This window comes from Coregonus clupeaformis, chromosome 15 (genome assembly GCF_020615455.1).
Source record: "Coregonus clupeaformis isolate EN_2021a chromosome 15, ASM2061545v1, whole genome shotgun sequence".
Lineage (NCBI taxonomy): Eukaryota > Metazoa > Chordata > Actinopteri > Salmoniformes > Salmonidae > Coregonus > Coregonus clupeaformis.
The window spans coordinates 38,961,989-38,986,396 of NC_059206.1; the positions used below are offsets into that span (position 1 = coordinate 38,961,989).

General features: G+C 44.2%; 3 protein-coding genes across 4 annotated transcripts in view; 1 reads left to right on the top strand and 2 right to left on the bottom strand.

Moving 5' to 3' along the window:
- The first annotated feature begins 235 nt into the window (after positions 1-235).
- Positions 236-1,888, top strand: LOC121582472 (isotocin-neurophysin IT 1). 2 transcript variants are annotated; one of them, XM_041898278.2, is made up of 4 exons: positions 236-342; positions 539-666; positions 950-1,154; positions 1,551-1,888. In XM_041898278.2, exons 2-4 carry the CDS (start codon positions 544-546, stop codon positions 1,694-1,696), a joined length of 474 nt encoding a protein of 157 aa, XP_041754212.1. In that variant the 5' UTR covers positions 236-342; positions 539-543; the 3' UTR covers positions 1,697-1,888. The 2 variants fall into 2 exon arrangements, with proteins under 2 accessions (XP_041754212.1, XP_041754211.1); XM_041898277.2 differs by having other exon boundaries at positions 236-314.
- Positions 1,889-2,461: 573 nt separating this feature from the next.
- Positions 2,462-9,548, bottom strand: thnsl2 (threonine synthase-like 2). Its single transcript, XM_041898274.2, has 9 exons — positions 9,289-9,548; positions 8,615-8,846; positions 8,107-8,301; positions 7,800-7,952; positions 7,014-7,253; positions 6,631-6,779; positions 6,425-6,550; positions 3,229-3,383; positions 2,462-3,073 (listed from the first exon to the last, which is right to left on the bottom strand). The coding sequence occupies exons 2-9, from the start codon at positions 8,835-8,837 to the stop codon at positions 2,833-2,835; spliced, it is 1,482 nt and encodes a 493-aa protein (XP_041754208.1). The 5' UTR covers positions 8,838-8,846; positions 9,289-9,548; the 3' UTR covers positions 2,462-2,832.
- A 2,766-nt stretch (positions 9,549-12,314) lies between these two features.
- The window catches only part of LOC121582469 (histone-lysine N-methyltransferase Smyd1), a 30,977-nt gene continuing 18,883 nt past the window's right edge, over positions 12,315-24,408 (bottom strand). Inside the window, exons 7-10 of the mRNA XM_041898273.2 lie at positions 23,827-23,919; positions 16,268-16,431; positions 12,971-13,139; positions 12,315-12,704 (exon numbers count right to left, since the gene is read on the bottom strand). Of these exons, the coding sequence (XP_041754207.2) occupies positions 12,543-12,704; positions 12,971-13,139; positions 16,268-16,431; positions 23,827-23,919 (588 nt within the window). The 3' untranslated portion in view covers positions 12,315-12,542. The remainder of the gene's footprint in view (positions 12,705-12,970; positions 13,140-16,267; positions 16,432-23,826; positions 23,920-24,408) is intronic.

Here is a 24,408-nt window from a genome sequence, read left to right on the forward strand (position 1 = left end):
GAACTCATATCAGTGTTTGAGGACACAGTAAGACTAACCAGACCATCCATACCTCTTATGCATGGTCACGCCTGATATGCCCTTTTCTTGTCCATCTCAATGTCCATTCCCCTCTACTAATCAGGTCACGTAATTAATACCAGTGTAATAATGGCTTGATTGGACTTAATTGGTGGTTTTGAGGCCCTGTCACAGCCTAAGAGAAAGAGCAAGAGGTATAAAAGGTACCTTTTCATGGCAAGGACCATAAACAAAGACGATCAACCATCGACAAATTTGCAGATCATCATCACCAAAGCCTCAACTTCAACACAGTGAGTGTGTCATTTTGTGTCTCAAACGGTATGTATTTTCTCTGACAATCTTTTAAATCGATTTTATCTTTAAAAACATAATTGCAGGAAATGTTTTTGTAACAGACGTTTGCAAAAACTATTGCAAAAATAGACTATGATTCATCTTACTATCTTATATCTATCCTGAGACGAGACGCATCCACTTTTGACAAACTTAAATCTATTTTTTTATTCTTTCTCAGTGGCAATGTCTGGCGCCCCAGTGTCCGCCCTCTGTCTGCTGTTCCTGCTATCTGTGTGCACTGCCTGCTACATCTCCAACTGCCCCATAGGAGGCAAGAGATCAGCACTAGACTTCCCATCCAGAAAGGTACCCAGTCATTCTCAGCAGTTCCACTTTGTTACTGTTTATTGTAACTGTGTGTCTGTTATAGAGTTAGATTGGTGGCTGCCTGCCATAGAGGCTTGCCTCTTAGCTTCGAAGGGTTGGGATTGCACATTTAAGTCAAAGGTTATTGTATGTCAATATTGTATATTGTATTTTACTGGGTTTTTTGTTAACCACAAAGCTTAAAACCACTTCCCTTTTCTATAAGTAAATCACTTGTATCTATAAAAACAATGTAACTTTATGTTTCCTATTATCTTTCCAGTGCATGTCGTGTGGCCCCGGGGACAGGGGCCGCTGCTTTGGCCCCAGTATCTGCTGTGGGGAGGGGATGGGCTGCTACGTGGGCTCCCCAGAGGCAGCTGGTTGTGTGGAGGAGAACTACCTGCCCTCTCCCTGTGAGGCCGGAGGAAGATTGTGTGGCTCTGAAGAGCGACGTTGTGCTGCGCCAGGGATTTGCTGTGACGTGGGTAAGACCAAGACTACTCTCCTGTGTTCCTGTATAGCAACTGTTTCTATCCATACTGAATGATTCTGCAAAATAGCAAAAAGCCTTGCATGCAGTAGGGTTTGTTTTTCTATTTATTGCTCGTTGTGGCAATTTCAATAGACCATTTAATTGTTAATAGCATGTGCCAAGCTCTTGTGGTATTGAATACATTCTTATTGTCAGCTAGCTAACTATTTGTTCCAAGATCACTTATTAAGAGTTCAGGAATAAATGTGGTGTTGTATAGCCATTGGCCAAAGTCAATGGTAAAACTGTACAAATTAACTGTATTGCTTGTGAGTTCACCTGGATTCAGTTTGATATTGTAGGTTACAGTTGTGTGACAGATTGTCTATTTGTACCTTTTCTCTTTTAGAGGGTTGTAGTATTGACCAATCCTGTTTTGAGGACGAAGCTGCCGAATACATAAGCCAATCAGAGAGCAGTAGCCATGACAACGATCTGCTGATGAAGCTACTGCACATGATTAGCCACACCCCTCCCCACAGAGTCCACCAATAAAACAGCCTCTAGGGGTTTTCAGGGACAGTCCTGAGTTGAAGGACAGTGTAAAGAAATCTGTAACATCTTTCAATGTCAGAGGCATACCTGCAGTATGTACATACATTTTCTATAGCAGATAGATATAGACGTAAAATCTGAGTTTTTGCTTGTAACTGCTTGTGTAATGGCTTGTGCTCTGAGACAAATAAAGCTTACTGTACAAAAACATAACTGTCTAGTTAGTCACTGTTGCATGTTTAAAGTCAACTCGGGTCTCAAGTATTTCCAATACCAAAACACACACACACACACTAAAACTCACCACGAGATGCTGCTGAAATATGTAAACATTATGGATGAGTTTTTGTGTTTATGTGTGTACTGTATATGTGTCTTACCTTACGATGCGTAAACAGAGCAGGAACAGAGCTGAGTCATACAACCTCTGACATCATCTTTATGAGACCAAAGTCCCTCTCAGCTGCCTGAGAGTACAATAGGTCAGGGGTGCTGGCTGTAAAATGTCTTATCCATAGATGTACAATACAAACCAACAGCTTGTTAATCAATTGTGAGAGAAACCCATGTGACCCATATAAACCTATGGCCCTAAGTCTTCTGAATTGAATGCTAAAGCCTATGGTACACAGGCAATTTCTTAAGGCAATATTGACAGGCATCATGCACACCACGACACTGTCTCTCTTACATGTAGTGATGGGAATAAAAACCGAATCATAGCTCAGTTCTAATCATATACTGTAATTACTCCTGCACACATGATTGCCTCTGCAACTTTTATTGTCAACATTTATGGTCAGGCAATAAACTGTCCAGAGGTTCGATTGCAAAACACACCATTTGACAATTACACCATTTGATCTGAATTCTGATCAAATGTATACAATAAACAATCTTCTTTTATTGTAACAATATATGATCATATAAAACTGCTCTCTTCAAGACAGTAAATAACAAATCTAACTGTGGGCATATTATTGCTGGTATTAGCAGTAAGTGGCCTATTATCCACTTTATAAAACAATCTGATTGGTTAATAAATGTTAGTTATTTCTGATAATACATGGCAAATGCCTGTTAACAGTTCCATCTGAGTTATCACTGCGCATCCATAAGCCTCATTTCTTAAATAACTAGTTACACTCCACAGTTGAGTAGTAGGCCACTCCACGTTGCCTGGCTGAGCCTATAGCCTGGATGTGTTGCTTCAGCCTGCCCTCCCAGTCCTTGTCCCAGTCCTGGCCCCGCTCCAGGGCCAGGTAGCGAGTGGACATCTTGTCCAGGGCCCGCAATGCCTCAGGGAGATCAAGGGTCAGCCCCGCCTTCTGCACCGCCGCCTGGAACTTGGCTGGAGAGGCTGTTGCTATGCAACACCTAGACAGGGGAATGGGTGTAAAATTGTGAGCTAGCCAGCGGTATTCGGTATGCAGCCATGATGCATTATGTAAATTATTGAACCTGCAACTAAGAAATGTGTTTATTCTGTAAAATACTAAAAGTGTGTGTGTGTGTGTGTCTGTGTCTCTTACCTGTTGACCCCTGCAGTGGGGGGACAGTGGTAGTGATGCCACACAGCCACTGCAGTGTGGGGACATAGTAGATACTGGTTCTCCTTCCAGCATCTCTGCATGGTCTCCACTATCCCCTCATCGCTTACTGCACCTGCTGTGAGGACCTGAGACAACTGGAGACAGAGAGAGGAGGGGAGGAGTAGTATTAGTAGTATTTATTAGGATCCCCAATTAGCTGCTGCCGAGGCAGCGGCTACTCTTCCTGCGGTCCAAACAAATATCACAACAACATATAAAATACATATTATCCACTGTATAATATGTATTTTAGTGTACAAAACATTAAAAACACCTTCCTAATATTGAGTTACACCCCCCACCCTCCTTTTGCCGTCAGAACAGCCTCAATTCATCGGGGAATGGACTCTACAAGGTGTCAAAAGCGTTCCACAGGGATGCTGGCCCATGTTGACTCCAATGCTTCCCACAGTTGTGTCAAGCTGGCTGGATGTCCTTTGGGTGGTGGACCATTCTTGATACACACGGGAAACTGTTGAGCGTGAAAAACCCAGCAGCGTTGCAGTTATTGACTACCATTCCCCGTTCAAAGGCACTTAAATATTTTGTCTTGCCCATTCACCCTCTGAATGGCACACATACACAATGAATGTGTCAATTGTCTCAAGGCTTAAAAATCCTTCCTTAACCTGTCTCCTCCCCTTCATCTACACTGATTGAAGTGGATTTAACAAGTAACGTCAATAAGGGATCATAGCTTTCACCTGGATTCACCTGGTCAGTCTATGTCATGGAAAGAGCAGGTGTTCTTAATGTTTTGTACACTCAGCACTACATTTACATCCCAATTTAGTCATTTAGCAGATGTTCCCATCCAGAGCAACCCACAGCTAGTGCATTCATCTCAAGATAGCCAGGCGAGACAACCACGCATCACATATCAACGCAAAATACAATACAAAATACATAAAAATGTCTGTGTTTCACTTCACAGTCCCCGTCGTGCCGTAAGGTGTTCTTTTATCCGTTTTTTCCCCAGATTTTATTGCTAGCTTGAGTTACCTGGGGTGGCAGAGAGTTCCATGTAGTCATGGCCCTATTTAATACTGTGCGTTTCCCAGCGTCTGTTCTGGACCTGGGGACTGTGAAGAGACCTCTGGTTACATATCTTGTGTGGTACCGATGAGTGTCCGAACTGTGTGCCAACTGCTTGAACATGTCATGGTTCCACCTGTCACCAGAGGGTGACAGAGACCATCCTAGAGACCATTATAACACTAAAATGTTTTCTATTTTCTAATTATGTGTTCCGCATTAAGAGAAGTGGGTTTTCTGTTTCCCTTTGCAGTAGCTTGATTCGTTTGTCATGTGTGTTTGCCTCCTGAGTAAGTTCTCTAGTCCTAGTGTTTGTTGTTTTCTCAGCGTTACTGTAATCCTGCTGTTCCCTATTCTCAGTAAAGTGTTTACTTTTACCACTGATTCCTTGTTTGGTTTATTCTCTGCTCCTGGGTCCAATCTCATCATGTCACAGCAAGCTACTGCCCCCAACATGGACCCAGCAGAGATCACCCTCATCAAGAATGTTATAACCCACCAAGGAGCACTGTTGGGACGGCAGCAAGAACAACCTCCCAAATATCTGAGACCCTTCGGGCACATACCGATTCCCTCCTACCACGGCCCAACCCCAACCCAGGAGGAGCCAATGCCCAAGTCTCATCGCCCAGTACTACAGGTGTCGCCATAGTTCCTCCAGGGAACCTGCACCGGGAACCCAAGATCCCTGCCCCCGAGCGGTACGACGGGTGGCCCAACATGACTGGTGGCCCAACATGACTGAGGATGTGAGGTCCTTCGTGACGGCCTGCTCCACCTGTGCCCAAAGTAAATCTTCACGACTGGCTGGATTGCTCCAACCTCTGCCCATCCCCAGCCGGCCCTGGTCCCACCTGTCTGTAGACTTTATCACATGGTTACCTCCTTCCCAAGGGCTGACCACTATACTGGTGGTCGTAGATCGGTTCTCCAAAGCAGCCCATTTCATTGCTTTGCCCAAGTTGCCCTCAGCGAGGGAGACCGCTAATCTCTTGATTACTAATCTCTTGATGTCTTTCGAATACACAGACTTCCCCAGGACATTGTCTCGGATTGTGGGCCCCAGTTCGTGGCGCAGTATTGGAAAGCTTTCTGCACCCTGTTGGGGGCGTCAGTGAGTCTCTCCTCGGGTTCCACCCACAGTCGAATGTGCAGACTGAGCGGGTCAACCAGGAGCTGGAAAAGTTCCTCCGCTGTTTTGTCTCTTCTCAGGTCGTCAACTGGAGCAAGTTCCTCGTCTGGGCGGAGTATACTCACAACACACTGCCGAACTCATCCACTGGACTGTCACCGTTTGAGTGTCAGTTCGGGTTTGCCCCCCCCCCAACTCTGTGGTGGTCGCCCTGGCTCCGCGGCTGGAGCGGCTTCTAGAAGGGGGGGTACTGTCATGGTTCTACCTGTCACCAGAGGGTGACAGAGACCATCCTAGAGACTATTATGACACTCAGGTATTTTCTATTTTCTAATTATGAGTTCCCCTTTAAGAGAGGTGGGTTTTCTGTTTCCCTTTGCAGTAGCTTGATTCGTTTGTCATGTGTGTTTGCCTCCTGAGTATGTTCTCTAGTCCTAGTGTTTGTTGTTTTCTCAGCGTTATTGTAATCCTGCTGTTCCCTATTCTCAGTAAAGTATTTATGTTTACTTTTACCACTGATTCCTCGTTTGGTCTATTCTCTGCTCCTGGGTCCAACCTCATCATGTCACAGAACAGACAGTTCGGTACCTTCAACACATCAACACCTGGCACAAAGACCAATAGTGATGCAGTCAATCTCTCCTCAACTTTCAGCAAGGAGAAATTGACATGGATGTTATTGACATTCGCCCTCCGTGTACATCTAAGTGCAATACGTGCTGCTCTGTTCTGGACCAACTTCAATTTGCCTATGTCGTTCTTTGCCGCACCTGACCACACAACTGGGCAGTAGTCCAGGTGCGACAAAACTAAGGCCTGTAGGACCTGTCTAGTTGACTGAGATGTCAAGGGGAGGGGGGATAAGGATATGTGGTGTGTGGTGATTTGAGAGAAAACATTAAACAACCAACGGTACTGGGCACTTATCTTTCTACAAGAACATGTCAATTATGTATTCATGCGTCTGACCTGTTTGTGGAGAGCTTCAGGCAGAGTGTGTCTGTGAGAGTGCTGAAACTCCTCCATCATGCCCTTTACCAGTGCTCCATCTCTACCAGACAGCAGCCAGAACACACGCTCCATGTTATAGGGGTCCTGGGGTGAGAGCACAGTGTTAGCCACAGTACACACACACACTTCTTAAACCTTAAACAAAGTGGCGAGCCATCGCGCACCTGAATGTCTATAGCCGGGGCCATGGTCTGCGTGACATTGGTTGCCATGGAAAAGTCACCGGTCTGCACCGTCCTGTGCACTATGTCATTAGCGTTCGTCATGGCAACGAGGCACAGCGGTATCCCCATCTGCTTCACAATGCAGCCGGCTGAGAGAGGGAACAGAGAGACGGACAAAGAATGAAGAGAGGAGAGAAAAAAGGAAAAACAGAGAAAAACATGAGCTATGTTCCAATACTCTCAAACGGCTTAGTTTATTTTCCTCTTTGAGCAAAAAAATATTGAAGAAATATCAATATATTTCTAATAAAAAATATATATAAAAAAAGGGGCACTAATGGGAAAAAGTTGTAGAAACACTGTGGCATGGTAATATTTCTCACCGGCGATATTCCCCGCCCCCCCTGTGGGCACTACCATCTCCAAGATGGGTAGGGGTGCCCCCGTCTCTGCCTGCTCCAGCCCGCTCACATGCAGGTAGGCATAAAGGAAGTGTGCCAGCTGCACCATGACACGAGACCAGTTGACTGAGTTGAGACTCATCAGGCTGTGTTGTTTCACCAGCTCCTGGTCTGAAAACAGTCGACGGATGGGCACGTCGATGTCATCAGAACTGCCATCCGCTATAAGTGCAGGGGAGAAAGATGAGAATCGTGTTATCATACCAATGATACATTTACATTTTAGTCATTTAGCAGACGCTCTTATCCAGAGCGACTTACAGTTAGTGAGTGCATACATTATTTTTTTCATACTGGCCCCCCGTGGAAATCAAACCCACAACCCTGGCATTGCAAACGCCATGCTCTACCAACTGAGCTACATCCCTGCCGGCCATTCCCTCCCCTACCCTGGACGACGCTGGGCCAATTGGTCTCCCGGTCGCGGCCGGCTACGACAGAGCCTGGATTCAAACCAGGATGTCTAGTGGCACAGCTAGCACTGCGATGCAGTGCCTTAGACCACTGCGCCACTCGGGAGGTGATACCATCTTATCACAGGTTAAGGTAAGATCATTATTATTGAAGGCTAAAACTCCTATATTTTCCCATGATATGGCTTGGACATTTCCATCATATTGCCATCATCTCTCACTATCAAAGAAGGGGCAAGGAAAGGAAGCCACTTTAGACTATTGCCCTCTCATACTATCTGGCCATCTCTCTAACCTGCAAACACATGGATGTTGTCCTCCAGGCAGGTGATCATCTGTTTCTCCTGCACAGCGGTTATGCGGCCCCGGGGGTACACCACTACAACGTCTACCCCACTAAGGCCTCTCGCACTTTGGATGGCTGAACCACCTGTGTCCCCGGACGTGCCTGGGAAGGTAGGCCGCAGCGTGGGAGAGGGAAGAGGATAGGAGGACATTATTAAGACACGTAAGATTGAATATACTGTACATAAACATAATAGACCTAGCATGTAACTAAACATGTAAACACACCAAATGATGCCCCAAGTGCCCCTTCTCACCCACGACTACAATGGCGCGGCGGCTTTCCTTGCGCAGGAAGTAGTCGAGGAAGCGCACGGTGCAGGTCATGGCCAGGTCCTTGAAGGCCAGGGTCTCACCGTGGAAGAGTTCCAGCACACACAGCCCCCCCTTCATCCTGGCCAGGCTCACCACCCCCGGCACGGAGAACCCAGACAGGGCCGCACACACCAGGCCTGGGGGAAGGGATGGAGAGAGAGAGACAGGAGAGGGATGGGAGAGAGAGAGAAGAGAGGGGTGTGAAAGAGTGAGATTGAGTGAGATTGAGAGAGTGAAATGGGCAGAAGGATCACACAAAAGAGTGAGAGTGAAGGAGAAGGGATGAGGAAGGGACATGAACTGAGTTGCTTCATTTTGATATACACCCGGATGTGAAAAGACCCACATGTGCCAAACCCTCTTCACTTTACACCTAACTGTACCATATTTTCGAACCATCAATCAGTCCATCAACGTGTCACTCAGCTACCCAAACCCTCCAGGTCTCACCCTCCAGGTCTGCTCGAGGGATCAGCTCTGTAGGTATGAACTGGGAGCAGACCTCCGTCACTAGCTGGGGGTAGGACAGGGAGCTCCAGGACCTCAGGGTATCAGGGCTCAGGGTGGGGAGGGTCTCAGGCATGAACATCCCCCCGTCTGGAGCATATCCCGAGAACAAAACATCCTGAAAGTCCCAACCCTGAACACCGCCACGTGTGCTGCAGTACCGCATAACTGACACCTGTCAGTAGTCAAAACAGAGAGAAGTATGATGAAAAATAGTATGATGATAAGCCTTTGGGTTACATTCCCTTCATTGTTGTAGCAATTTTACAGAATAATTGACAATAAGGAGGCAAGGGCAGACATATCTATCTGGGCACATGGATCAACACTTCATAAGTGAGTACTGGACTATAATGTAATAACATTATTATAATGCATAACAGTCAGCCTACTGCAGTTGCAAAAACATGTGTTCATGTTAATTTTTTTCATTATGGGAGATGACATTATTAATTCATAGCATAATATAAAAAAGAACTGTCAGCTTAAGTTTACAGTAAGCTACTGTTGAAAAAACATATTATAGCTTATTTATTTGGTATAAATTAAGGTTAGGTAAATTCAAAGCTGCTGACTATCGCATCTAGTCCATAAAATGTCAAATTAACGTTATTTACCGTCCGCTTGCTATAAGAAGAAATGGCTCCGAAGTAGCGTAGCGATTGCTTGGGGAACTGTATTGTTGCAACACCAGAGTTCGAATTTCGAAGTGAAGATCAATCTGGTGCCTAACATTTCAAAAGATCTACTCTAAAGCGTCACCTGCTGGTCATTACTGCAAAATGCATTCAAAAAGTTTAATAAGGGACACAATCACATTTTGATATTAACTGACAAATAAAATCAATCAATCAATCAATCCAAACTGTGCAGCAGCCATTTGATGAATGGAAAGAAACATATGTTACAAAACACCAAACAGTTTGATGACATTTGGAGATTGTCAAGCCAAGCCTTTGATATTGGGTAGGCCTACAAGGTAGGGAGGGATGTATTTTCTGTTTGTCGAGATTGACATATTCTATTTATTGTGGTGTTGAAAACGCAAACCATGATATTGAATTGAAACTTCGTTGCATATATTTTATATAATTATAAATATGGCATAAAAATGTTGAAAATCAGATTTCACCCTAGCTGATCATTGTCTGCAGACGGGTTTGATCCTAGTGTAGGGCTAGTGAAATAGGCAGGGAGAGTGAGCTCGTCGATGGTGGTCGGCGAACCCTCACGGTAGCCCTGCGCGGCATCGACTGTGGAACAAAAGCATGTGTTTATAAACACAGGGTCGCTACAGTTATTGTTATTTGTGGTCGTAAACATTATTTTGAATGTAATTATATGAGGGGGGAAGGGTGTGCATTTTTTTTTTACAGGTCATGGGACCGATATTAGCATTTTTTGTGCATAATGTTCAAAACATATTTAAGTAATTTTGTTGCGCTTCACAATAAATGTTTTGATACATTCGGATGATTTGGACTAGATGCACGAAAAATGCTAATATCGCTCAAATAACTTGAATGGGATTTGTGCCACAAATGCTAAAACATTTGGAAACAGTGCCAGGGAAACTAAACCAAAGCATGGATTGCTGTCATACTTTGTCCATTGATTGCTTACAGGGTAAGGAAACCAATGTGACTGAACTATCCCTTTAAGTCTGTTGGTTTATAAGGCTGCGTTTAGACAGGCAGTCCAATTCTGATATTTTTCCACTAATAGGCCTTTTGACCAACCATATCATATCTTTTCACATCAGAGCTTTTTCAGACCAATTAGTGAAAGAAAGATCAGAATTGGTCTGCCTGTCTAAACCAGCCTAATTCCCCCAGTCTGGTATATAAAGGTAGCAGGGTCTCTGTCACATTACCTTCTCTCTTTAATAATAATATGCCATTTAGCAGACGCTTTTATCCAAAGCGACTTACAGTCATGCGTGCATAAATTCCCAGGGATTGAACCCACTACCTTGGCGTTACAAGCACCGTGCTCTACCAGCTGAGCTACAGAGGACCACCATGGCATTCACTGGGAAGTATCAGATTGAGTATAAGGAGTAAGATTACTTGATTTTATCTGACTGATAGCTAACCCTTAGGTCTGCCAGATGATCTCATCCAGAAAGGAAAGGATATCAAGAGCGTATGTGAGATTGAGCAGAATGGAGGCCACTCCAAGATGACCATAGTCATGGTCAACTCGTTCACAGTTGGCCAGGAGGCTGAGCTGGAGAGGATGACTGGAGAGAAGAACCAGGTGAGTTGGTCAACCATACACACCCACACTTACTTGGGGCCTCATGGATGCACCTGCACATTGGTTAACTTCAGTGGTGTAAAGTACTTAAGTACAAATATTTTAAAGTACTACTTAAGTAGTTTTTTGAGTATCTGTACTTTCCTTTACTATTTATATTTTTGACTACTTTTACTTCACTACATTCCTAAAGAAAATAATGTTATTTTTACTCCATACATCTTCCCTGACAGCGACAAGTACTCGTTACATTTTGAATGCTTAGCAGGACAGGAAAATGGTCCAATTCACCACTTATCAAGAGAACATCCCTGGTCATCCCTACTGCCTCTGATCTGGCAGACTCACTAAACACAAATGCTTCATTTGTAAATTATGTCTGAGTGTTGGAGCATGCCCCTGGCTCTCCGTAAATAAATAAAAACAAGAAAATGGTGCCATCTGGTTTGCTTAATATAGGGAATTTGAAATTATTTTAATACTTTCAATACTTAAGTATATTTTAGCAATTACATTTACTTTTGATACTTAAGTATATTTAAAACCAAATACTTTTACTCAAGTAGTATTTTACTGGGTGACTTTTCCTTGAGTAATTTTCTATTAAGGTTTCTTTACTTTTACTCAAGTATTACAATTGGGTACTCTTTCCACCACTGGTTAACTTGTACTTGAGTTGTAAATTACATGGATGCGCAATTCCAGTCCTGGAGGGCCAAAGTGTGCAGGCATTTGTTCCAGTTCAGCTTTTGCACCTGATAAAATGATTATCAGTTTCCTTAGTGCTGGAGCAGAAGTCTACACATGTAGCGATCAATGAACAGTTGCTCACGCAACTTCGGATGTGTTATTTATTTTAGCATGTTTCCATGATCCATTCTATGAGTTTCCATGATCCATTCTATGAGTGGTGCTAAACCTACTTATGACAAGCCGTAGTGTGCTAACTTGGTATTGTCTAGTTTGTTACTCTTGCATGGTATGTCATGCAATGACTACTCTACCCTTTCCCAGGCTATGGTGAATCTGGTTGGGAACACGCTAAACGTCTCACTGAAGGGCATTGAGTCAGTCACGGAACATCATCGTTGTGAGTATGTGGTTGGGGACTAGAATGGGTTTGAATTGGCAACAAGGGGTGGAATTTCTCTCCTTCAAATGTAACTGGGCTGTAAAACCTCATCTGTGTGCAGCCTTTCTCTTTCCAGACCATGACGCTTTGGCCCATCGGCTGCAAGAGGATAAGCAAGCGCATGTAGTGATCTCTCAAACCTTTTTGAATAAACCAAGAAAATGTATTGACTTCTGTGGTTTGTATATAAAGAGTTGATCCTTAGCTTTGATTGGTTGAGCTGCAATGTATAGCAAAACAGACTCCACACTATCCAGTGTTCACTTTTATTGCCTTTTACAGTCAATATTTCACATGGTACTATGGCACATGGTTGGTGTACTGATTCAATGTTTACTAGCACAAAAAAGGTAAGACGTTCATAGGAACTTTGAGCCTTACAGCTGTAGGGGAGGGCCAGATAATACTTTTTTTTTGGGAGGGGGGGCAGATTTGGTGACCACTGCATTTCAATGGTATGAAAGTGGTGTGTACAGAAGCTCATTGCTTGTGGAAGCGGGCCTTGACGTTGTCCTCAACACTGACTGCCTCAGCCATCATGCCCATGGGCTTGTTCTGCAGGGCAGCCTCTCTCATGCTGTGGTAGACGCACTCATTCTGCTTGAAAATCTTCTGCTCCATCTCCGTCTGCATACGCATTGACTAGGAAACAAGGGGTCAGGAGTCAAAAGGTAGACTGGTCTGGTGTAATCTGGGAAATGCAGCTCGGGGTATTCAGTGAGGTAAAATTATAGATATGTAACAAATAGAGCTTACACTTCACTATTCTACCTGACAATCATATCTTCCTTCCACACATTTTCATTGAATGTTCTGTAACATTCTACCCTACTGAACAGGCCCCATGCTATCTTTTTCTAATGGCATAGGTTAATCAATCTAATGAGGCAGCCTGTAGTCTAGTGTACCTCCAAGTCCTTGGTGATAGGGTGGTTGGGTCCATGGGTGATCATGAGAATGGCGTAGGCCTTGCAGATCATGCCATGGCCCACCTCGATGAGCCCTGCGTGCCAGTGAGTCACGCCAGCCCGCATGGTGGCCATGCCCAACTGGGCGTTATTGGGGTGGTACAACTTCCTGCTCAGGGAGAAGGGATAGAAGAGGATTGGTGCAAAGGGAAGGGGATGAGAAGATAACATGTGTAGGATTAAGTAATTAGTACACTATACAGTACCAGTCAAAAGTTTGGACACACCTACTCATTCAAGGGTTTTTCTTTATTTTTAATATTTTCTACATTGTAGAATAGTAAAGACATCAAAACTATGAAATAACACATATGGAATCATGTAGTAACCAAAAGAGTGTTAAACAAATCAAAATATATTTTATATTTGATATACTTCAAATAGCCAACCTTTGCCTTGATGATAGCTTTGCACACTCTTGGCATTCTCTCAACCAGCTTCAAGAGGTAGTCACCTGGAATGCATTTCAATTAACAGGTGTGCCTTGTTAAAAGTTAATTTGTGGAATTTCTTTCCTTCTTAATGCGTTTGAGCCAATCAGTTGTGTTGTGACAAGATAGGGGTGGTATACAGAAGATAGCCCTATTTGGTAAAATACCAAATCCATATGGCAAGAACAGCTCAAATAAGCAAAGAGAAACGACAGTCCATCATTACTTTAAGACATGAAGGTCAGTCAATCCGGAAAATGTCAAGAACTTTGAAAGTTTCTTCAAGTGCAGTCGCAAAAACCATCAAGCACTATGATGAAACTGGCTCTCATGAGGACCGCCACAGGAAAGGAAGACCCAGAGTTCATTAGAGGATAAGTTCATTAGAGTTAACTGCACATCAGATTGCAGCCCAAACGCATCTCAACATCAACTGTTGAGAGGAGACAGCGTGAATCAGGCCTTCATGGTCGAATTGCTGCAAAAAAAAACACTACTACAGGACACCAATAACAAGAAGAGACTAGCTTGGACCAAGAAACACGAGCAATAGACATTAGACGGGTGGAAATCTGTCCTTTGGTCTGATGAGTCCAAATTTGAGATTTTTGGTTCCAAACGCTGTGTCTTTGTGAGACGTAGAGTAGGTGAACAGATGATCTCCGCATGTGTGGTTCCCACCGTGAAGCATGGAGGAGGAGGTTTGATGGTGTGGTGGTGATTTGCTGTAAAACACTGTCTGTGATTTATTTAGAACTCAAGGGACACTTAACCAACATGGCTACCACAGCATTCTGCAGCGATACGCCATCCTATCTGGTTTGAGCTTAGTGGGACTATAATTTGTTTTTCAACAGGACAATGACCCAAAACACACCTCCAGGCTGTGTAAGGGCTATTTGACCAAGGAGAGGGATCTGGTCATCTGAGTGCTGCATCAGATGACCTGGCCTCCACAATCCCCCAACCTCAACCCAATTGAGATGGTTTGGGATGAGTTGGACCACAGAGTGAAGGAAAAGCAGCCAACAAGTGCTCAGCATATGTGGGAACTCCTTCAAGACTGTTGGAAAAGCATTCCTCATTAAGCTGGTTGAGAGAATGCCAAGAGTGTGCAAAGCTACTTTGAAGAATTTAAAATCTAAAATATATTTTGATTTGTTTAACACTTTTTTGGTTACTACATGATTCCATATGTGTTATTTCATGGTTTTGATGTCTTCACTATTATTCTACAATGTAGAAAATAGTAAAAATTAAGAAAAACCCTTGAGTAGGTGTGTCCAAACTTTTTTGACTGGTACTGTATATACAAAAGTATGTGGACACCCCTTCAAATTACTGGATTCAGCTATTTCAGCCACACCCGTTGCTGACAGGTGTATACAATCGAGCACACCGCCATGCAATCTCCAGAGACAAACACTGGTAGTAGAATGGCCTTACTGAAGAGCTCAGTGACTTTCAACGCGGTACCTACATAGGATGCCACCTTGCCAACAAGTCAGTTCATCAAATTTCTGCCCTGCTAGAGCTGCCCCAGTCAACTGTAAGTGCTGTTATTGTGAAGTGGAGACTTCTAGGAGCCACAACGGCTCAGCCACGAAGTGGTAGGCCACACAAGCTCACAGAACGGGACCGCCAAGGGCTGAAGCGCGTAGCACACAAAAATCGTCTGTTCTCGGTTGCAACACTCACTATATATATATATATTTTTAAAATTAATATGCCATTTAGCTTTTATCCAAAGCGACTTACAGACATGCGTGCATACATTTTTGTGTATGGGTGGTCCCGGGGATCAAACCCACTACCTTGGCGTTACAAGCGCCGTGCTCTACCAGCTGAGCTACAGAGGACCACTACCCAGTTCCAAACTGCCTCTGGAAGCAACTTCAGCACAAGAACTGTTCGTCAGGAGCGAGCTGCTGCCCACAAGCCTAAAATCACCATGCGCAATGCCAAACGTCGGATGGAGTGGTGTGAAGCTCGCCGCCATTGGACTCTGGAGCAGTGGAAACACGTTCTCTGGAGTGATGAATCACGCTTCACAATCTGGCAGTCCGACGGACGAATCTGGGTTTGGCGTATGCCAGGAGAATGCTACCTGCCCCAATACATAGTGCCAACTGTAAAGTTTGGTGGAGGAGGAATAATGGTCTGGGGCTGATGTTCATGGTTTGGGCTCCTTAGTTCCAGTGAAGGGAAATCTTAACGCTACAGCATACAATAACATTCTAGACGATTCTGTGCTTCCAAGTTTGTGACAACAGTTTGGGGAAGGCCCTTTCCTTTTTCAGCATGACAATGCCCCTGTGCACAAAGCGAGGTCCATACAGAAATGGTTTGCCGAGATCAGTGTGTAAGAACTTGACTGGCCTGCACAGAACCCTGACCTCAACCCCGTCGAACACCTTTGGGATGAATTGGAATGCCGACTGCGAGCCAGGCCTAATTGCCCAACATCAGTGCTCGACCTCACTAATGATCTTGTGGCTGAATGGAAGCAACATTTAGTGGAAAGCCTTCCCAGAAGAGTGGAGGCTGTTTTGGCAGCAAAGGGTGGACTAACTCCATATTAATGCCCATGATTTTTGAATGAGATGTTCAACGAGCATGCAGTGTATGTGGTTGTCCCATCTAGCTATCTTAAGATGAATGCACTAACTAAGTCGCTCTGGAGAAGAGTGTCTGCTAAATGACTAAAATGTAAATGTAGAAATGCGATTTTAATGCTGTAGTCATGCTAATTTTCGTTTGGTCCATTAGATTAGTCTCCACCACTGTCCCCATTACAAACACTCACATGTATCCCTCCACCATCCTGCGTGCGTATTCTGCAGCCTCAGAGAAGAACTGCAGGTAGGACAGCACCTCGCTGGCTGCACTCAGCACACGCAGTTGGTACAGGTGTGTATCAGCCAACACGGGCTCCTGTTTGTCCAGACACTCACGACACAGCTTCACCACCTGTGGAGGGAGAGGGAGGGATGGAGGGGTAATTTTGCGTGTTTAACAAAAGAGGGAGAGAGAATTACATTACTCGTCAAAAGTTTTAGAACACCTACTCATTCAAGGGTTTTTCTTTATTTTTACTATTTTCTACATTGTAGAGTAGTACTGAAGACATCAAAACTATGAAATAACACATATGGAATCATGTAGTTGTCTTGTTTTGTACGCTTTGTACAAAATAATAAAATGCAGGACGACAGGATATTTATAAACGTACCTCTTTATTAACTAGCTATAACGTGCATGTCCATGTGTCTCTGGCCATGATCATCTTAGAATGACCTCACCACCTGGGTGGTCTTAACCAATCATTGCACAGTATGATGCATCCAATTACAATTCAGTATGGTGACACATATGAATATTACATCCCCCTTCTTTTAAAAAAAAAGAAAAAAATATGTGGAACAATAAAGCGTTTCTTTTGAATATATGCTCTGTAGTTTGAACTCGAGGTAAGTAACCATTTAAACTGCACCAACTGCATCAACATAACAGACAAACAATGATTCAGCATATTGTTATTTTTAGAACAAATATTTCTCAGCAACTCAGCTTTTCACTGTAGCAATGACATCTCAACATATCAAACAAATACAATACCAAAGCATTTCAAGTTAACTTTCAATAACAAGTTTACAGTCTGGAAACTCTTTTAGGGCAGCGATCCGCCTACACCCTTTGACATTTCACAGGTCTAGGACAGCTCTAGGCTTGACCTCTCTTCCTGACCTTGTGTGATATGAAGCTGAGCATGCTTCTGTGTCAGTCAACAGTTCTTGTGGTGTTGCAGGTAAGTATGGTGTATGTTGTGTTGTGTCTGTGTTTAGTCCATCCCGTTCTCTTTCAGGGGAACAGTTCATCTCGTCAGTGTGTTGTTCTTTTGTGTTCAGTAGGTGACGACGATTGCGGCGGTACACCGCTCCTTCTGCGGTGCGAACGTGATATGAACGTTCAGTGTCAGCTGGTTGGATGACGACTGCTGGCTTCCAGTAGCCATGCTCCTGGATTCTAACTGACTCTCCGTCGTTCAGTGGTGGCAGTGGTCTGGCTGACCTGTCGTAGTATCGCTTTTGCTGTTGCTGTCTCTGTGCACGTTTTGCATGCACTTCCTTGTAGCTGACGACCTCAGGTTGCAGCTGCTGGTTGGTGCTGGGGAGGATTGAGCGAAGTCTGCGGCTCATCAACAGCTGGGCTGGTGATTTGAAGTTGTCAACTGGAGTGTTGCGGTATTCAAGGAGACTGAGGTAGGGGTCTCTCTTGTCTGCTTTTGCTTTGTCCATGAGTGATTTAGCGATCTGCACAGATTTTTCAGCAAGGCCATTACTTTGAGGGTAATGTGGGCTTGTGGTGACGTGTGTGAACTCCCATGCTTTTGTGAAGGATTCAAACTCATTTGATTTGTAACAGGGCCCATTGTCAGATATTAAAGTCTCTACAATGCCATGCCTGGCAAAGGCTGCTTTCAGCTTGTGTATCACAGCTGCAGATGTGGTGCTGTGAAGCTTGTCGAGTTCAAAGTATCTGCTGTAGTAGTCCACTGTTATAATGTAGTCCTCGTTGTTCCACGTGAACAGATCGGTTGCCACGACCTGCCAGGGTCGGTCTGGGATACGGTGAGGTAACATTGGCTCTTTGGTGTTCGAGGGGCGTCGTTCAAGACACGTGGGGCATTTACCAACCATGTCCTCTATTTGTTTGCACATTCCGGGCCAAAACAAAATGTCCCGTGCTCTCTGTTTGCACTTTTCCATGCCCATGTGTCCAGCATGGATCTTTGTCAAAATCTCTTCTCTGAGACTGGTAGGAATGATGATTTTCTCTCCTTTGAAAATGATTCCGTTGATCTGTGATAGTTCGTCACGATGGTTCCAGAACTCTGAGACGCTCTGAGGGCATTTTCTCCTCTCCTCAGGCCATCCTGACTGTATGACTTTCCTCAGCTGTGTGAGTTGTGTGTCTTTTTCTGTTTCTGCTCGGATCTCCTTCAGTTTTGTGTCACTAACTGGTAAGTTGCTGTACACAGTGTGCACCTGCATGTCCATGCCTTCACTGAGGCTGCTGTCCTTGTAGGTAAGAAACTTCCTGGAGAGTGTGTCTGCGACAGGGATGTCTTTGCCTGGACGGTGAGTGATTGTGAAGTCGTATTTTTGTAGTTGAAGGATCATTCTCTGTAGCCTTGGCGGGGCTGCGGCTAACGGTTTCCTCATGATTGACTCGAGGGGCTTGTGGTCTGATTCCACAATGACTTGTCGTCCATAGACATACTGATGGAAACGCTTACATCCGAACAGAATGGCGTACAGCTCCTTTTCGATTTGAGCGTAGTTGATTTCACAGTCTGTGAGAGATTTGGAAGCGTAGCCGATGGGTTTTCCTTCTTGCAGTAGCACTGCCCCTAGTCCATACTTTGACGCGTCCACCTGGAGTCTGAGCTCTTTGTTGGGGTCGTAGTAGGCAAGGATTGGTCCTGGTTCTCTCGTGATCAAGTCTTTCACTTTCTGGAAAGCGATGTCGTGTTGGTTGTCCCAGAGGAACTCACTGGACTGCTTTAGCAGCTGACGCCGAGGGTGCATTAGCATTGGAGAGGCTGGGTGCGAACTTGGCTAAGTAGTTGACCATGCCAAGCACTGTTTCCAGCTCTGCGCGGTTCTTTGGTGGCTCCATTTCCTTTATGGCTGAGATCTTCTGCGGATCTGGCTTGATTCCATTCGCTGTGAGAAGATGCCCGAAGTAGCTGACCTCTGTAGCGCCGACTGTGCTCTTCTCGGGGTTGAGCCGGACTCCTCTCTCGCGGGACCTTTGCAGCATCGCGCTGAGGTTTCTGTCGTGTTCCTCTTTGGTTCGACCATAGACAAGGATGTCGTCCACAATTGCCACGACTCCGTCGAGGCCTTCGTACACCTCGTCGATCTTTCGCTGAAACTCGTCTTGGGCTGAGATAATCCCAAAAGGCAGGCGACGGAACCTGTAGCGTCCAAACGGTGTGTTGAACGTTGTGAGCTTAGATGACTCTTCTGTGAGCTTGATAGCCCAGTAGCCTGATCTGGCGTCCATGACACTGAAGTAGCGTGCGCCCGCTAGCTTGTGTGTGATGCCATCTAGCGTCGGTAAGGGGTAATGGGGGCGTTTGATAGCCTTGTTCAAGTCTCTTGGGTCGAGACATACTCTGAGCTTGCCTGTCCGTGGTTTCTCCACCACCACTAACGCGTTGACCCAATCCGTCGGTTCTGTAACCTTGGTGACGATGTCAGATTGCTCCATGCTCTCCAACTCTTTCTTCAGACGGGCGCGGAGAGCAAGTGGAATCTTTCTCGGTGGGTAGATCACAGGGGTTGCGTCTGGGTTAAGGTGAATGGTACATTCTCCTGGGAATAGTCCTATTCCTGTAAAAACATCAGCAAACTCCTCCATGACATTCTCTATCTCTACTGGTGCTGTCACTGATAAAACTAGCTTGATAAGGTCCATGTCTAAACATGCTTTAAGACCTAGCACTGCAGGTGCTCGAGTGTCAACAACGTAAAAGTCCAACATCATGTCCCTTTCCTTGTATTTGCATTTGAGAGTGCATGTGCCTTTTACTGGGAGCTGTTCACCACCATAACCAGTCAGTCTGCGCGTGGTGGGCTGTAGCTCACACTCAGATGTCAAGCTTCTGTACTTACTCAGAGGAATAATGTTTACTTGTGCACCAGTGTCTAGTTTGAATTTTAGCTCTGTGCCTTGTCTTCCTATCTCAATGTCAGCAAAGGCTTGCTCTGTCTCTGATATCTGACTTTTCTGTGTCACTGAATCAATAAACAGTTCATCAGCATTTGACTCTTTGATTGACATTTCATCTTCACTCACTGTATGTACTGTTTTTCCACGGTAAACTCTGCACACTTTTGCAAAGTGCTTCCATTTTCCACATTTAGTACACTGTTTGCCTTTAGCTGGGCAATTCCCCTGTTCGCCATGCACTTTGTATCCACAATATCCACATGTTTTGGGGCGTTTGGAGTCTGTGTCGCTCTGTTTTGGAGTTCTGTCTGTCTCCGTTCTGAAACATGCTCTCTGGGCACTGGAGGTGTGCTTTGATGTCTGCCTGACTGCGTGCACTGCTTGTTCACGTGATGCGCTCATGCTGCCGCCTGAAATGGTTTTCATCTGAACCTGTGCTAGCTCGTGAGATCTGGCTATGTCGATAGCTTTGTCCAGCGTTAACTCTGATCCAACATTCAAAAGTTTCTCTCTCACTCGCGGTGATTGTATTCCAAATACAATACGGTCCCTGACCATCTCATCCTTGTTTGCATAATCACAGTCTTTCACAAGCAGACGCAGCTCAGTGACAAACTGTTCAAACGATTCACTAGCGCCTTGTACTTTCTCATGGAATTTGTACCTAGCGAAAATTGTATTGGTCTTTGGCAAAACATATGCTTCAAAACGATCGTAGTATGTTTTCAGTACCTTTGATTCAGCCTCGGTAAGTGTCCATGTGTTGTAAATGTCTCTCCCTTTTTCACCGATCCAGAGGAGCAGGTAGCTGCACTTTTCCTCTTCTCCTCTTTCCTTCAGAGGACCCGTGAACATCAGCTCCACATGCTGTTTGAACTTACGCCATGCATCGGGTAGATTTGTAGACCCCCAATCCATTCGAGGTGAAGGAACTCCAGCAAAATCCATCTTTTAGTCCTTTTACTCTGACACCATGTCTTGTTTTGTACGCTTTGTACAAAATAATAAAATGCAGGACGACAGGATATTTATAAACGTACCTCTTTATTAACTAGCTATAACGTGCATGTCCATGTGTCTCTGGCCATGATCATCTTAGAATGACCTCACCACCTGGGTGGTCTTAACCAATCATTGCACAGTATGATGCATCCAATTACAATTCAGTATGGTGACACATATGAATATTACAGTAGTAACCAAAAAAGTGTTAAACAAATCAAAATATAATTTATATTTGAGATTCTTCAAATAGCCACCCCTTGCCTTGATGACAGCTTTGCACACTCTTGACATTCTCTCAACCAGCTTCACCTGGAATGCTTTTCCAACAGTTTTGAAGGAGTTCCCACATATGCTGAGCACTTGTTGGCTGCTTTTCCTTCACTTTGCGGTCCTACTCATCCCAAACCATCTCAATTTGGTTGAGGTCGGGGGATTGTGGAGGCCAGGTCATCTGATGCAGCACTCCATCACTCTCCTTCTTGGTAAAATAGCCCTTACACAGCCTGGAGGTGTGTTGGGTCATTGTCCTGTTGAAAAACAAATTATAGTCCAACTAAGCGCAAACCAGATGGGATGGCGTATCGCTGCAGAATGCTGTGGTAGCCATGTTGGTTAAGTTTGCGTTGAATTCTAAATCAATCACAGACAGTGTCACCAGCAAAGCACCCCCACGCCATAACACCTCCTTCTACAAGCTTTATGGTGGGAAATACACATGCAGAGATAATCCGTTCACCCACACCGCGTCTCACAAAGACACAGCGTTTGGAACCAAAGGACAGATTTCCACCCGTCTAATGTCCATTGCTTGTGTTTCTTGGCCCAAGCAAGTCTCTTCTTCTTATTGGTATCATTTAGTAGTGGTTTATTTTCAGCAATCCCACCATGAAGGCCTGATTCACACAGTCTCCTCTGAACAGTTGATGTTGAGATGTGTCTGTTACTTGAACTCTGTGAACCATTTATTTGGGCTGCAATTTCTGAGGCTGGTAACTCTAATGAACTTATCCTCTGCAGCAGCGGTAACTCTGGGTCTTCCATTCCTGTGGCGGTCCTCATGAGAGCCAGTTTCATCATAGCGCTTGATTGATTTTGCGACTGCACTTGAAGAAACGTTTAAAGTTCTTGAAATGTTCCGTATTGACTGACCTTCATGCCTTAAAGTAATGATGGACTGTCATTTCTCTTTGCTTATTTGAGCTGTTCTTGCCATAATTTGGACTTGGTCTTTTACCAAATAGGGCTATCAAAGCTGTCATCAAGGCAAAGGGTGGCTATTTGAAGAATCTCAAATATAAAATAAACATTACCGTTCAAAAGTTTGGGGTCACTTAGACATTTCTTTGTTTTCGAAAGAAAAGCAAATGTTTTGTCCATTAAAATAACATCAAATTTAGCAGAAATACAGTGTAGACATAGTTAATGTTGTAAATGGCTATTGTAGCTGGAAACGACAGATTTTTTATGGAATATCTACATAGGCGTACAGAGGCCCATTATCAGCAACCATCAGTCCTGTGTTCCAATGGCACGTTGCGTTTGCTAATCCAAGTTCATCATTTTAAAAGGCTAATTTATCGTTAGAAAACCCTTTTGCAATTATGTTAGCACAGCTGAAAACTGTTGTGCTGATTAAAGAAGCAATTAAACTGGCCTTCTTGAGACTAATTGAGTATCTGGTGCATCAGCAATTGTGGGTTCGATTACAGGATCAAAATGGCCAGAAACAAATAACTTTCTTCTGAAACTCGTCAGTCTATTCTTGTTCTGAGAAATGGCTATTCCATGCGAGAAATTGCCAAGAAACTGAAGATCGCGTACAACGCTGTGTACTACTCCCTTCACAGAACAGCGCAAACTGACTCTAACCAGAATAGAAAGAGGAGTGGGAGGCCCCGGTGCACAACTGAGCAAGAGGACAAATACATTAGAGTGTCTAGTTTGAGAAACAGACGCCTCACAGGTCATCAACTGGCAGTTTCATTAAATAGTACCCGCAAAACACCAGTCTCAACGTCAACAGTGAAGAGGCGACTCCGGGAGGCTGACCTTCTAGGCAGAGTTGCAAAGAAAAAGCCATATCTCAGACTGGCCAATAAAAATAAAATATTAAGATGGGCAGTCTGAGATATGGCCATTGGAACACAGGACGTGACATTGGAACACAGGACTGATGGTTGCTGATAATGGGCCTCTGTACGCCTATGTAGATATTCCATTAAAAATCAGCCGTTTCCAGCTACAATAGCCATTTACAACATTAACAATGTCTACACTGTATTTCTGATCAATTTGATGTTATTTTAATGGACAAAAATATTGCTTTTCTTTCAAAAAACAAGGACATTTCTAAGTGACCCCAAACTTTTGAACAGTAGTGTATTTTGATTTGTTTAAAACTTTTATGGTTGCTACATGATTCCATATGTGTTATTTCATAGTTTTGATGTCTTCAGTATTATTCTACAATGTAGAAAATTGTAAAAATAAAGAAAAACCCTTGAATGAGTAGGTGTTCTAAAACTTTTGACCCATAGTATATTTGGGACAGTGAAAGGGAGTAATTTATCAACCTCCAATGCCATCCCTAAAGGTAAAGGAGGGAGTTGTTGTTTTTACCTCATGAAAGTCTCCTGCAGTGCGAGCCGCCTCAACCTTGGCCAGGCACTCCAAACTTAACTCCTGTACCTCTTTCACCAGCTCATCAGAGGGCTGAGAGAGATAATACAGTAAACACAACAGCGTCAGTGTATTAACATTATGGAGAATGCACATTGCACATCCCACCATCATTCACTCCTGATCATTGACAGGAAAAGAAAGCACCTGGTGACCAAAATGCACTACTGCAGACAACCACAAGAGAGTGACATATCCCACAACTCTGAAAACTGTTCCTTTGAAGGAAATGTGTAAAGTATTTATGTTCCAGAGTCTCTTCTCACAGACACAGCAGCTGGCTGTGTGAGGAGACTATCGGTCCAGCAACTACAAAAATGGACTAGTGTAGGACACAGACTTATAATTTAGCTATGTGTTACACACCTTGTGACTTCATCGTAATTCGCTCCAAGTCAATTCCCATACATACAGTTGAAGTCGGAAGTTTACATACACTTAGGTTGGAATCATTAAAACCCGTTTTTCAACCACTCCACAGATTTCTTGTTAACAAACTATAGTTTTGGCAAGTCGGTTAGG

What these genes read in the sequence shown, in the direction of transcription:
- LOC121582472 (XM_041898277.2), top strand. An exon ending in TAGACTTCCCATCCAGAAAG is followed by an intron (nt 667 to 949) that starts GTACCCAGTCAT and finishes TTATCTTTCCAG; the next exon opens with TGCATGTCGTGTGGCCCCGG. An exon ending in AGGGATTTGCTGTGACGTGG is followed by an intron (nt 1,155 to 1,550) that starts GTAAGACCAAGA and finishes TTTCTCTTTTAG; the next exon opens with AGGGTTGTAGTATTGACCAA.
- thnsl2 (XM_041898274.2), bottom strand. Translation starts at nt 8,837, where the DNA reads ATGCGGTACTGCAGCACACGTGGCGGTGTTCAGGGTTGGGACTTTCAG. An exon ending in CCGCGCCATTGTAGTCGTGG is followed by an intron (nt 7,953 to 8,106) that starts GTGAGAAGGGGC and finishes CTACCTTCCCAG; the next exon opens with GCACGTCCGGGGACACAGGT. An exon ending in CCCACTGCAGGGGTCAACAG is followed by an intron (nt 3,074 to 3,228) that starts GTAAGAGACACA and finishes TCCCCTGTCTAG; the next exon opens with GTGTTGCATAGCAACAGCCT.